Source organism: Amphibalanus amphitrite, unplaced genomic scaffold (genome assembly GCF_019059575.1).
Source record: "Amphibalanus amphitrite isolate SeventyFive unplaced genomic scaffold, NRLGWU_Aamphi_draft 000168F_arrow, whole genome shotgun sequence".
NCBI lineage: Eukaryota > Metazoa > Arthropoda > Thecostraca > Balanomorpha > Balanidae > Amphibalanus > Amphibalanus amphitrite.
The window spans coordinates 782,662-796,842 of record NW_024881663.1 but is presented as its reverse complement, the minus strand read 5'-3'; the positions used below and the strand labels follow the sequence as shown (position 1 = coordinate 796,842).

At 50.7% G+C, this 14,181-nt stretch overlaps 1 protein-coding gene across 1 annotated transcript in view; it reads right to left on the bottom strand.

Annotated features, from left to right (window-relative positions):
• LOC122383599 (AMP deaminase 2-like) overlaps positions 1-14,181 on the bottom strand; it is a 58,085-nt gene that overhangs the window by 7,165 nt on the left and 36,739 nt on the right. Inside the window, exons 4-12 of the mRNA XM_043370192.1 lie at positions 13,523-13,694; positions 7,807-8,008; positions 6,227-6,356; positions 5,465-5,662; positions 5,015-5,146; positions 4,568-4,731; positions 4,192-4,318; positions 2,702-2,865; positions 2,325-2,445 (exon numbers count right to left, since the gene is read on the bottom strand). Coding sequence (XP_043226127.1) covers positions 2,325-2,445; positions 2,702-2,865; positions 4,192-4,318; positions 4,568-4,731; positions 5,015-5,146; positions 5,465-5,662; positions 6,227-6,356; positions 7,807-8,008; positions 13,523-13,694 — 1,410 coding nt within the window. The remainder of the gene's footprint in view (positions 1-2,324; positions 2,446-2,701; positions 2,866-4,191; positions 4,319-4,567; positions 4,732-5,014; positions 5,147-5,464; positions 5,663-6,226; positions 6,357-7,806; positions 8,009-13,522; positions 13,695-14,181) is intronic.

The window sequence follows — 14,181 nt, the reverse complement described above, 5'->3', positions numbered from 1 at the left end:
AGAAGCTGGAGCGAATGTCGCTGTTCCAGCCGCGACTGCTGGTGGCCGGCACGGCCGGCCGCCGTCGCACTGCCCGGTCAGTTCGTCGGCAGGTTCACCACGCCGGGCGAGCTGAGCGAGTCGTTCAACGTGGTGGCGCCGCAGCCGCTGAAGCCGCTGCTGATGCACAATTTGCTCCGACAGCCCGACTGGCGGCGCTCGCTCGTGTTGGTCAACTGGAACGAGGCAGCGCACCAGCTGGAGCTACCGCTGTCGGTGCTGGGCGCGCGCGAGGCCGAGTTCCCTGGGGCAGTGCCGGCGGGCCAGCGCGGCGGCGGCGCGCGCCAGCTGAGATGCTGGTGTGCTCGAGGCTATGGCGCGCGGTATTGACGTGGATGCCGTGGACGCGGTCGTGTCGTACGACATCCCGGCGCTGTTGAAGGCACACTGCGTGCGTCGGACGGCGCGCGTTAGCCGGGCCGGCCAGGCGGTCACGCTAATGTTTGAGCGGCAGCGCAGCCATTTCTAGCGGCTGATGGCGCAGGCGGGCAAGGTGGACGGCCGGGTGCGGGAGACGCCGGTGCCGCTGTACGAGCTGCGCCAGTACGAGGCGACCTACGTCAGTGGATTTCCACGCTAGCTTCTAGTTGATCGCTTTTTTCACCTTTTTTTACGCTCATCGCTCATGATTTATTTACATTTTAGAAATATTACAATGAATAGGTGTTTACCTTGTCATCAGCCCAGAAAAGTTAAAGTAGGTAAGGCGTTTTTAGTTGCATAATGTATATTTGTTCATGAACACGGATTTAACGTGTCCTAACTCCCAAATACTTCGATATTAGACCCGAGTTTTGCAAACCAGTCGAAAGGCTTAGAACGATCATTTGGTTGGGGCGTAGCCAGACGGCTCGACTGGGCGTGGAAGCCGGCGAAAAGGTGGTCACCACGCGATCATCATGTAAAGCGGTCTCCGTCGGACGATTGTGTCCGTGCGCAACGAATGATCTTGGCACACGTGGACGAGTTCGGCAGGACTCTCCACTGAGCGGTACTGGGCGCAGTCGAACGACGGTCGACGAAGCTAGCGCAGGTATTGTTACGAGCCGGACCAGTGTAGCGGGGCCGGAGCTTATATTGTTTGCTGTGTGGCGTTCCTTCGTCTTGACCGGGCCCGGCAAACGGGGCCTGCATATCGGCTGAAACCACCTAGCCGGGCAGCATGACCTCCACCTCGCCGAAGTGGGGCGAACGACCGCCCTCAGCCCTGCAATGACCGCGGTGCAGTTAATCTGGGTAGGTATCTTCCTGAGGTATGACACTCGCCTTGGCACAAGGCTTTACCCATATAGGCTTTGGCGAATCCTTAGCCCTCTTGGTCCTAGAAGTAGGTGTAATGCAGTGCGCGCGAAGCCGCCTCGCAGCACCGCAGTTCACTCGCTCGGCAGCGGAACTGTCCGTCCAGCTTCAGGTGGCGCCTCTGGGAACAATGTTTGCCGCTTCTTCCCCACTCTTTTGACATCTCAAGGAAAGAGGTGCGACTCCCGCGTCGGGAGCGGGTCCCATCTATTATAGTCCCCACCTCATAAAAGGTGGGAGTGGGGGTCCATACATTGCGTGCACGTTCGACACGATTATTTTCTACAAGGTGCAACTAAAAGCAGACAAAAAGGTTAATTGCAAGTTGAAGGTATTGTAAAAATGAAAAATAATAGGCTGACAGGAAAAAAAGATCCACTAAAACGCACGCTTCCTATCGTGACCGTCATAAATGACGTAGGTTTACAATTTGGTGGTCTTGATTTGGCAAGTTTATTATGGTCTATTTTGTGGTTACAACTCTTGAAAATATATGTTATGTTTTCCAATAATAATATTTCTCAATTTTTGTTGTATTTGCTTTAAAAAACACGCTTAACTTTATTTGAAACATGTTTTAAATAATTTATCAATCTCCTTGATGATTATCGATATTAAAATATCAGCTGACTGCCGGCGACAAATATTTCCAGCCGATGTTGGCTGGAATTTTTTTGTTGGTGAAACTCGTGGCTGTGTGGCGGCTATTTTTTCGGCTGGATATTTTATTTCGGCGGCCGGCTGGTATTTTTTGGTAAAACTGGCCTCAGGACACTTGGTAACACTAGTCGATAACCCGGCAGGTTAGCATTTAACTTGAAGATGGCTCGCAATCTTCTCGGGACTTACATTATTTCTTTTCATGAATACATTCAACAGCATGGACCGTACCAGCCCACCAAACTGCCCGTCGTATCGATCCCTCCCCGGCGCCACCGCTCTGGCGGTGACGCCTCCTCAGCCCGGCCGGAGAGCCCTTGTCTGACCTTTCTGAGTCCGAGGCCGTGGTTGATGGACTGCGCCATCATGAAGGTGGAGACCAGGTGGTTCACAGGCCCGGCCTCGCCGCAGTGGGGCCGGAACACGAACGTGTTCAGGCCACGCTCCCTGTTCAGAGCCAACAAAGGACAAACATTAGCAACGCAAACAAACAAGTCTCGGAAAGATAGGTATGCAGACAATGTATAGCCACAGGCACAGCCAGAAAATGCGCTATCAAAATCAAATCGCTTCGGCAGCGCTAATCGCTGTCCTCAACAAAGTATCATGTTGCGTTACTTTCGGATAGTACGGGCACACGAATAGAATTCATCAACACAGTTCCTCAATTTGCGAGAGTTCCGCCGGCACGTTCAGGACTCACTCTCTGAGCGCGTTCAGCACGGCCATGTTGGCGTAGGTGTAGTAGACGTAGTAGACGTAGGGCGGGTTCTCGCTGCCCGTCCACTCCTCCGGCGGCGGAGAGTCCATGTCGAACAGCAGGTTGTCCGGCTTGCTCTCGTCATCCACAGAGTCGAAGCCGACCAGCTGCCGAGGCGATCAAGGGTGTGAGCCTTCCTACACGAATGGGCGACATCTCGATGATAAGGCGTTCTTGACCCGGCCGGGCCCGGGGGTAATCCCAACCACCGCAGCCCGGGGGGGGCGTTTTTCGCCCCCCTGTCTAACTCCGTAAATAAGGGAGCTACGGAAACAAAAGCGGTACCAAACAAAAGGTCCTTACGAGACGATTCTAAAGCACCTAAAATTTTGGACCTCAGGTCAATTTTCAAGGTCAGAGGTCAAGGTCAAAGGCAAAAACCGGCACATGTGTAGTGATCTCAAAGTAAGCCTTCTAGAGGACGGCAGGCTGCGTCAAACCGGCAAAATTGGGTGTCAAACGAAAGAAGAGAATCTGAGGATTCCGAAAACGTGCTTAAAATTAAAGGTCAAGGTCAAGATCACGCTCAAAATTGACCTCAAACTTGGCACTTTTTCGCACATCTTGCGTGCTAGCTTCCAAGATGTTTTGAAATGTTTTGAGGCTTATCAGTTCCCTATTTGTGGTTCATTTTACGATACAAGGCTGCTCAAAGGTCAAGATCACAGAAGAGTATCCCTGCTAGAGGCTATTTCACTGATTCAAGTTAGTAATAATAAATAAGACAATTTTGCCGTCCAGAAGCTCTAAATGAAGGCTTAGAGGAAAATAGATGCCAGATTCGTGATCAGCGGGTACAAATCCATCATAAATGACCTCTCATGTGTCAAGGTCAACCAGAGGTCATTCGAGGTCACATGAGGTCAACATAAAACTTGACTTTTTCCGAACAAAATATATATCATTCGACGCGGCTTGACAAGGCGAATGCGATGGTACCATTGCCGTAGCTCTAGGACCTTTTCTGTCGAAGTTATTTGCGAAAAACTAAAATCACATTTCAGGGTCGTTGACCTGACCTCTGACCTCAGGTCACCAAAACTATTTTTCTATTTTTCTCTAGGTCAAACGCTAAACAACCGTGCTCGTAATTTGTCTTTATCTCTAAACCTCTATTTTAGCAGCTATTTGAAGTTTGCGCCTGTGACGCCGAAGTTTGCCGTGCAGGGGTCTAGAAAAGGACCTTGTGACGTCATCAATGGGGCTAGGTCCAAATTTTTTACTTCAGAAGATGTCAAATTGATTGAGAGAAAGGGTACTGAAAGTTTCGCTTTCCTATCCCTAAGCGTTCGGGAGCTATCGCAAATATTCGCCAGGGGGGGGGGGGGGCGAAAAACGCCCCCGAGCCCGCGAGGGTTAACCCACTGGGAGAGCAATGCGATGAATAAAAAAGACAGGCTTGGCAAAAGTTGATGAAGAGGCCCTATACTTACGTGTTGGAGGAACTTGTGCAGCTCCGGATGCGAGGCCGGCGCCAGCGACACCTCGAACAGCGGTTTGAACATGTTGCTGATGATCTCCCCGAAGTTCTTCACCAGGTTGTTGGAACGGTAGATGTCGCTGTTTAGAGGAGTAAAGGGAATCAATCAGCCTGCTGTTACCGACCCGTCATTAAACTTTGAAAACACTTGTTTGTTTAGCTTTATTATCGACCGACCAAGTTGAAATACAAAATCTGCCTACTGAAGGAAAGGGCCCAGAAATGTTTCGAGTTTCTCTGGTTTTCAGAAGCCATTTAGGTTCTTGAGTCTTAACTCTTGGACATGCTTAGTCTAACTATCGCCGCGGCGTCTGGAACAGGTCACTCACTAGAGCCGCGGGGTCTGCACCAGCCACCGGACGTTGTCCGAGTAGACGTTGTTGTCGACGGCCCACTTGGCCAGCTTGTCCCACTCGCCGGGAGAGCGGCCGTAGATGGAGAGTCGCGGCTCGGCCGACTGGTACTTGCTCTCCTCCAGGTCAGCGCATACCTCCTATTCAGGTGGAGGCGGCAAGTCATTGGTGGGCAACTCGTTCGGGAAAGAGTGATTCGGGAGGAGGCAAAGTCGATATTCGTTTAGGAAAGTGAATTTTGTTGAGAGGAGCAAGGAGCAGCTCGACATCAGCTTTCGGCTTTCATGCAGTCGGTAAAAACAATTGCTCCAATTGAAAGAACGTTTCTGGTCGTATATGATAAAAACCAGCTTGAAAGAAAAGCTTCTTTTGACTTGGGCTAGGTTTGCCAAAGGAGTACGAGACGTGACACAGCAGGCTTACTTTGATGATGTTGGCGAAGTAGCGTCCTTTCATGTAGTTGTCCGTCTTGAGGAACACCTCTCGCAGGCTGCTCTCGCCCACCGGGTTATACTTGGCGTTGAACTTGTCGAACCGATGGAACGTGTTGCGATCCTGCAGTCGGGGCACAAGGACATCCTCAGACCAAACAATTCAGGCAGGGCTATGGATCGAAGGGCTATGGACACCTGGTTGGTCGCAAACGGCAAAACACAAGTAATTAAGGGTCCATTGAAATTCAATTACGCTAATTACATGTGAATATAGGATGTCATACATATGATGTTGTTTGGTAATGGCCATTTAGCAACGTCGGCGTCGCATTGCTATTTGTCAACTTCAACAGACAACAGCTGGCTAGACAGCTGAATTTCATGATGCGCCACATGACATTATACGCTAAGCTGGAGAGCCGAGAGTCCAGGACCTCACCGCATGCACGTCCAGCATGTCGACGTTGAGGTCGTACGGCGTGAGGTTCATCTCTGTGAAGACGTCCCGCAGCGTCATCTGCTTGCCCTCCTTGTTGAGGCAGACGATCTCCTCGCTGTTCGTCTTCATCATCTTTTTGATAAAGCGCAGCAGGTGCTTCTGGTTCATGCTGCTCGCTGCGTGAATGTGTGTGTCCACCTGACAGGTGTAAGAGGACGGTCAGTTGGCCCACTGGTCTGAATCCCAGGTATTTCGCGTCCTTCACATCTGAGGAAACACCATGTGCATTCCGCTTTTGTGTAAGACGCGATCTCGCGGTCCACGGAATCCACTCTACCAATGTTCTGCCGATGAACAGCCGCCGCAAACGCAAGCCTGGCAGACGCTAACAGAATCAGTGAGCGCTGTGTTAGTCTAAATCCTACCGCCGGCTGCCACATGTGGCTGCCGTCACAACCGCCGGCTGACACCACAAGTGGCTGAGACCACACATTTAGGGCTGTGTGGTGTGAGCCCGACTGCTGACACTGGCTTTGCATCAGGGTGCGCCTCAATGTTCGGATCTAACAAGATGCATTCGTGAAAGCGGTGAAACTGAATCAAAGTATATGACTATTGTGAGTATTGCCTCATACCTCTGCACAGTGCACATGCAGACATACGCACAGTGCACACCGACTAGACAGCGTCGATGTCCGTCTGCCCTCCCATGCGGCCGAATCCGCATGTATCGATTTCCTTTTCCCCTTTGTCTTATCTGACCTTGCGGACGTTATAGAAGTCCCTGTGGTGAACGGACTTCTGAGCGGCCAGCTCCCGCAGCTCGTTCAGTAGCACGTGCAGCTGGAACTTTGACGACAGGTATGTCAGACGCCGGTAGCAGAATGACTTTCTGTGGATTGAGAGAGAGAAACAGGGAGGGAGACCGGGCGTCACCGTCGAATTTATGAACTACCTCAATCACTCAAATCAATAGATGTCTACTCTGCAGTACATGCAGGCTGGCATTCCGCATTTCTCACCAGCTGCCTTAGACTGGAATAAGACCAAAAGACCTTTTGGAAATGGGACAGTTCACAGTTGAATGACTGACCTCTAGCGGCCCGTTTTGCCAAGCTATTGATGTGACTTTCTCCTTTCGGACGGAGTGCGCCCAGACAGAGTGCGGCCACTGCCAGCCCTGCCCCTTTCCTACTCAGATCAGAGGACGGTCAGACATTGGCATTCCCTCCCCCAGGACAGGCGCGGTATAAGGCGCTGACAGCCCCTCTTCCCCATATGCAGAGCGCGGGCAGGCGCTGACAGACCCTTCCCTCCTCCCCGGCTCGTGTGACGGCCACGGTCGTTAGGCCGGGAGTGGCGTGGTTGCTGAGAAGACAGGGAGCGGTGCCAGGGAGGGCGGGAGTGACCTCGAGAGGGGAGAGATCGTCCGACTCTGGCAGAGACGGCGGTCGTCCCGAGAACAATGACCAAGATCAGCCGAACACCGGCCAGCGGTTCTCGATCACCGGAACACGTCGGTAATGGCCTCCAATGGTCGTAAATCGACCGGGGAGGGACGCTCAGGGTCGTAGCCCGAGCGGGTACTAATGTACCGAGCCGACTTCTGGCAAGGGCCGTGGTCGGCGACATAGTGGCGTTTACCAGAAAAAGCTGGTCGGTATTGACTGCCCGCCCGGCAGCCAGCCTCATAGTTCACAGATACACGGACATACCAGATGGGTCTATTGTTATCTGATTAAAAGATTGAAGACACGAGCGTAACTCGCAGCTGCCCAAGTATTCACTCCCGGCGTTTTTCACGTCCCTTCCAAATATTTATGCGACACTGGGACAGTCGGCACAGTCAGCTCCGTCTAAATGGAGAACAAAGCGGCGGCGTCACAAATCTTTTTATCAGTGTTCCCCGAGTAATCCTGTGATGCACCACGGCGGCATATCAGCCGGACCGGGGACAGGGATAAATGATGACAGCAGATCTCATGTCGCAGGCCGACGAGGATGGGCAGGCTGGCTGGCAGGACCATGGATCGATCAGGACGACGAGATAAGACCATCTCCTTCAGAGCAGGCAGATTTGACTAATGGTCAGAGGGTCAGGTTCGCAACTGCGGATCAGGTCGGGGAGAACACGCGAGCTGCAAATCAGGACAATTAGGCGGATCAGGATAACAGACTTGTCCGTCAGGATCTGTCAGGCAGTTAGCATCTCTCAGAACTGATGCGAAGAGTCAGGTCAGGGGTTCCCGAGACTGATGCTAAGAATCAGAAGAAGTTCTGGAAAAGGATGCCCTACCCAGCTCGCCGACCCGTCTCGGGGAGCAGAGCTCCGGCCAACTCACAGCGGTCCGTCGGCGATGATGGCGCACAGGTAGTTGAAGTCCACAAGGAACTGCTCCTTGCCCGGGTAGGCGTAGTCGCGCACCGTGCCGTCTGCCGCCTTCACCTGGTACACGCCGCCCACCATCTGGCACGTGCAGTCGAGCGGCGGCAGCCATTCCACCTCCCACGGGTTGTCCGTGGATGGCGCGTGCACCGGGTGCTCTGAGGTCGCCGGGAAAAAAATCCCCGTCATGTGTATTGATTGTCTAAGGTCAATCACGGTCACGGTCATTTCTTTGCCCTCCTGGAAGCGTCAATGCCATCCTGAACTCGTTGTAGCTGTATGTATGATGGATAGGTAGCTATTAAATGCTTATCTATGCAAGAGCCGTAGGTAGGTAATAGGTATAGCGAAGACTATTCTAATGAATGCGGTACAGTGAGCCAGCGTTTGGTTACAACTAGTATGTTTTGTAGCTACGAAGTTATCGCCATCTGTCATTTCTTTCATTTTTTTTTTTTAGATCACTTGAATCTTCTTGTGTTCTTCATTCAGAGTTCACGGTGGTAGACTTTTTTGATTTACGTATTTGAAAGTTCCTTCCTAATCATCAGTAAAAATATTTGAAAAGGGCCGTAAATAGGCTATTAAGAATGAATTTTATTACCTAGCTCAAATATGTACATTACCTTTTGGGAAGAATTAGGCAAAGAAGAATGTACAAAGTTCAAAACTTAGGAAGGTATCTGAAAGAATCAAAGCAAGAGTGGGTTTCTGTCTTCAAGAAAAACTCAATTCTAAAGCTGAGGTTGGGTTTGCTATAATCACAAAAAAGCGAATATATACCCACCCTTCTAAATGTCTAAAACTGCAGTTATTATAGAGCAACCACAATTGCTTGCATGCTAATGGATGAAGATAAAACGGTTGATCCTGGAGACCTTCAAAAGCAGTTAGAAACCCCAGTAAAATATTTGGTGCTGATGTGGATATGTTTTCAGATCGAGGGTGCCTGCTTTGTACATTTTACGTAATAAGCTCATAAATTGAAATGACACTGTCCTGGGGAAATTACAACCACACAGTAGGTATAGCACACACACGCACACAGACACACACACGCCGACAGTTTCATGTGTGGCATGTGTTGGAAACGGCACGGCAGAACACGGGTGACAATGTTCCGGGGTTAGTTTAGTGAACGGGCTACCACACATACAACCGCCAACCGTCTACTTACAGTCCGACACAACTTACTCTTCATAATGGGAGCTGAAAACACGGCCGTTTAGGCATCATTCTCGTGACACGTCTCAGAGCTTTTACACTGGAAGTAGGTACTGTTGTTCGAACTCATTTTATGAGCACTGTTACACTGACAGTACATCAGAAAGGAAAAGTTATTTAAAAGTTAACAAAAAAGAGAAGAAAATCAAGAATCCAAGAGAGACATCTTTGAGTTTAGTCGTCAGACATCACATGCCTATATGAACGGATCAACACGGTGTGTATATACTATTGCATAGTGTATACGGTGCAGTGTATTTTTGGGGTCTCATTCGTTCTGACTCGCACGTGTGGTACTAACCGTCTCCTGACCGTCCTCTGCCCAGTCGGAAACAGACTTTGTCATTGTGCACTGACCGTGCACTGCCCGTCTTCACTCCGTGTACTGACTGTGTACTGCCCGTCAGTGGCGTAGCCAGAAATCAGCGAATGGGGGGCCATGGTGCTCGAGGGGGCGACTTTTTCCCTTGAGAGGGGCGCCATAGTGAGCTAGTGACAGGGGCTCAGTCTAAAATGTAGCGTATATTCATGCATGATTTACTAGGTGTTCCTACGGAACCGGCACGAGTATCAGAACCAGGTTTCGCTGATTTTTCATAAAATCCAATTAATGCAATTTGCAGCTCAGTGTTTTTTATCAAAAGCGATTAAAATCTTTATGCATATTTAGCACGATATACGAAACGAGCTCAGGCTACGGACATGTTATTCTCAAAATACACACCCATTCGAATTCGAAACGGTAAAATATGCGTTGATCGATTGGCACAATCTTTATTCTTTGCAAAAAAAAAAAACATACAGGTTCACTCACTGAACCAAAATGACCTGTGGACTGCAGCCTCTCAAATATCTTCATTGAGGGCCAGGTCAATTTTGCGACCTCTCTATAAGTACCTATAAGTTACCGATTACCTATAAGTTAACCCGCGCCGTGCTGGTGGCCTGTGCTTTCCGTGTCGTGCTGGGGGGGGGGGAGGTTGTTTTCACGTCCCCCCTCTAACTCGGCTCCTGGGCCACGTAGCGACACGCGGTAAGGGGAAATCGAAAGAGCGTCAAAAATAATGACGGAAAGAGTTCGTTTCAATTTTTAGGTCAGGTCAAAGGTCAGGTCACCAGAGGTCATCAAAGGTAAAAGTTAGTCCATTTCAACAATTTTGGAAACTGCCAACGGCTAACTCGGGAACCAATAGAGCTACAGCGTCGCGGAAAAGCGCATTTGATAGCTCTTTTACAGGCTTTTCTGAATATTGCTCTCGGATTTGATCTCAGGTCAATGGTTAAGCCTCCAGCCAGAGGGCAAAAATTCCAAAAATAACAGTTTTTATGAAAAGCGTTTTTCTGCAATAACATTTGGTTCAAGACAGTGACGATATTTATTTTGCCTGCCTCGTGTTCCTCTCGTCGAGACGCGTCGAATGAACTATACGTTGACCTTGAAAGGTTATTTTAAAAATTTGACCGCAGGACAAGGTCATGACCTGACCGAAAAGGGTCATTCTGCAGATCAGTCGATCCGTATCGTCGAGCTGACCACATCTGACGTGTTTTCACCGCTCTAGCACGTCTCTATCAAAAGTTGAAGCCAAAAAAACGTTTATGGTGATAAAATAGGTGACCGTTTATGACCTGAGATGACCTCAAGGGCACATAAAAGGACACATGTGCATTTTTACGATTCATTGTGCTATGTTTACCTGTGAACCGATGTTAAAGGGGGTTTTAAACGACATTCGTCCAAAAGAGGCGCATTTCACTTTTCTCCCACTGACTGGTCCCAAAATTGACCTGACCTTAGGTCACAGAAATAAAAAGTCCGAGATGAACATTTTATGCATATTGTTAGTCTTATCAATCTCTAAAAGTTTCAAAAGTGATCGTTCAGTCGGTGTAGCTATAGCGGATCTTTTAACTTTTTTTAGGTAAGGTCACTTGACGTGCCCTATAGACCTGACCTTGAACAACCCTCATCTGAAATTTAACAAGCTGTGTAGAAAAGATGTATAAACAGGTGTACCAAAGACAGCGCAGGCGCTGCGCGACGCCGTTTTTGAGATGTTCGCGAGAAAAAACCTAAGGGGGCGTACCCCCCCCCCTCCAGCACGGCGCGGATTAATGGGAGACAATTGAAATGCTCTTCTTCTGAACGAAAACAACCTCAACCATCGGGATGCAGGTAAATATGACACATGTAATCGGAAAATTTCACTCGTGATGTGACCCCTTTTATGTTGCTGAGGTCATATCAGGCCATGAAAGGTCTTCAGTAGTTTTTGGACAATAACTTTTGATAGAGATATGGTAGAGCAATGAAATACCCTATATAATTATTTTCCTTCTCGAAAATATGGATCGACTTATATGCAATATGACCTTTACCGGTTAGGTTATGACCTTTACCTTAGGTCAAATTCTCAAATGCCCTTTTAATGTCAAATTCTAGTTCATTTGACTCGTCTGTCTCGAAAAATGGAACACGATGCTGGTTGAACTAATCTCATGCAGGTCTGAGCCAAAAGGTATTACAGGTAAACGTCCTCCACGAAAACGTATATTTTGAGGCTAAAACGTTTACCTTAGGTCAAATCTGAGATAATCAATAAGAGAGAGCATAAAAAAGAGCTATCGAATATGCGCTTTGCTGCGGCGCTGTTTTAGTTCAATCTCTTTCTGAATCCTGACTTATGCGCCGCTTTGTCGAAAAAATGTCAACATCGGCGAAATTTGATTTTCGGTTGTCGCTGATGACCTGACCTTCGACGACCAGTTCGACCTAACCTTAAAATGATCTAAGTAGTTTTGTAATAGTTTTTGACGCTCTTTCGAACGCCGCCTACTGTCTCGACGTGGCCCACAAGCTGAGTTAGAAGTGGGTGTTCGAACACCCCCAGCAGGTTCAATAAAAAACGCTTACGCTGGGGGCGGCACCCCACTGCTAGGCGCTGTCGGCATCGCAATAATGGGCGGCACAGCGCTGAGGGGCGCCACTTGCATTGAGGGGTGGCATTGTACGCGTTGAGGGGCGCGGTATCGCAACGAGGGTGGCACTTACAAGGCTGCCTAATAAGGAACGCTTGGCACATCCAAGCCCAGCTCGGCGCCGCCTAGCTGCTGCATCTTGAAAAGGGCCCTTGGCGTCGATGAGAAAGTCCCATTGTCAAAAAATTGCCTAGCGTCAGAGGTTTCGGGGGGGGGGGGCGACCGAAGTATCCAATTCAGTTTCGCGTCAGTGACTACTGGAGGGCGTCAACGACCTCGGATAGGGCGAATGTGATCTTCAGAAGGGCACCGGGTGCTCTAGAGTGGTGCAATGCTTGGATGGGGTCACTGCTGCCTTCAGTAGGGCGTCGGACGCTCTGGAGGGGCGCCATTGATCTCGGATGGTCCGACTGGGATTTTCAGAGGAGCATCAGTGGTTTCAGAGGGGCGCCATTGATCAAGGATGGGCCGACTGAAGCCCCGGTTCAGGTGGGCGCCAGTGGCTCTTGAGGGGCGCCAGCGACCTCGGATTGATGGGACGACTGTGATCTTTAAAACGGCGTTGAGGGGCGCCATTGGGCATGGATGGGGCCACTGTTGCCTTCAGCAGGGCGCCGCAGGGAGGCTCTGGAGGGGCTTGAGCTTGGGTGGGCCGACTGTAGTCTCCAGGGGCGTTGTCTCGGATGGGGCGAATGTGATTTTCAGAGGGGTGCCGGGTAGTCTAGAAGGGCGCCATTGGTTTCAGAGGGCTGCCATCGATCAAGGTGGGGCAGCTGTAACCTTCGTTTAGATGGGCGTGATCTTCAGAAGCGCGCCGGACGCTCTGGAGGGGCGTCATTGGGCTTGAATGGGGCGACTTTAGTCTCAAGCGGGACGACTTCAGTCTCAAGGGGGTGGGGCGCTAGTGGCTCTTGAGGGCGCTATTGATCTCGGATAGGGCGACTGTGATCTTGAGAAGAATGCGGGTGCTTTAGAGGGGCGCCAGTGGTTTCAGGGATCGATCTTGGATGGGTCGATTGGGGCAGCTGTGAACTTCAGAGGGGCGCCGGGTGCTCTAGAGGGGCGCCATCAAGCTTTAATGGGGCGACTGTTCCGTTTAGGTGGGTGCCAGCGGCTCTTCAGGGGCGCCATCGACCCTGGGGGTTCGGAATATTCTGGTTTCCGGAGGGGCGCCCTTCAACATTTGGGGGCTCAGGTCGTATTTGGGGGTGCCCTGGAGATTATTTAGGTGTCCAGGCACACCCAAAGAGATATTGAGTTCGATCCCTACCTGCACATCACTTTTTAATTCATGTTCTCTCTGTAAAACGGCATCAGCCTAGTCGGCGCTAATTGGGGCGCCATTTGGGCGGCTGGGCGGAAAGGGGGGGCCATGGCCCCCATGGCCCCCCCCCCCTGTCTACGCCACTGCTGCCCGTCATCACTCCGCGCACTGACCGTGGATGTGCGCCCTAACTCCGTGAACTGACCGTGAATGTGCGTCCTCACTCCGTGCCGCACTGTGGACGAGGAGGTGCCGCTGCACAGGAAGCGCGCGGCCGTGTCAGGAAAGCTCTGGTGCGACTGGGTCATGTAGCGTTCGCGGATCCCCAGAGCTCGCACCAGCTCCTGAGAGGCCTTCCGCAGGTCCTCCGCCGGCACCTGGCGGTTATTGAGGTCACAGGTCACAGCGAGGTCACAGGTCACATGTTACAGGGAGTTCACAGGTTATAGTGGGAGTTCATAGTGAAATTACTGGGAGACCACAGTTGGGTCACAACAAGGTCACAGCGACGAGCGAGTCCACGGTAAGTTGGAGGGTGATCACAAGGTCACAAGGAGGTCACAGGGAGGTCACGGTGAAGTCAACAGAGAGGTCACAGTGAGCTCACAACTAGGTCACGGATGACGGAGAGGTCACATTGAGTTCACAACTATGTAGATCAGAGGGCCAGTGTAGCAGGACGACGGAGGGTCATAACGGTTTCCAACACTGCAGTCTTGGAATATTCATGATCAAACCATGGCCCCATGGGTGACATCATTGAGGGTACCGTCGAGGTGTCCCCCTCGGCCATATAGGGTTCGGAACACCTACCCCGCTGGTACCACCCAGGGCCACCTACCCCGCTCGCTGGTATCCTCCCAG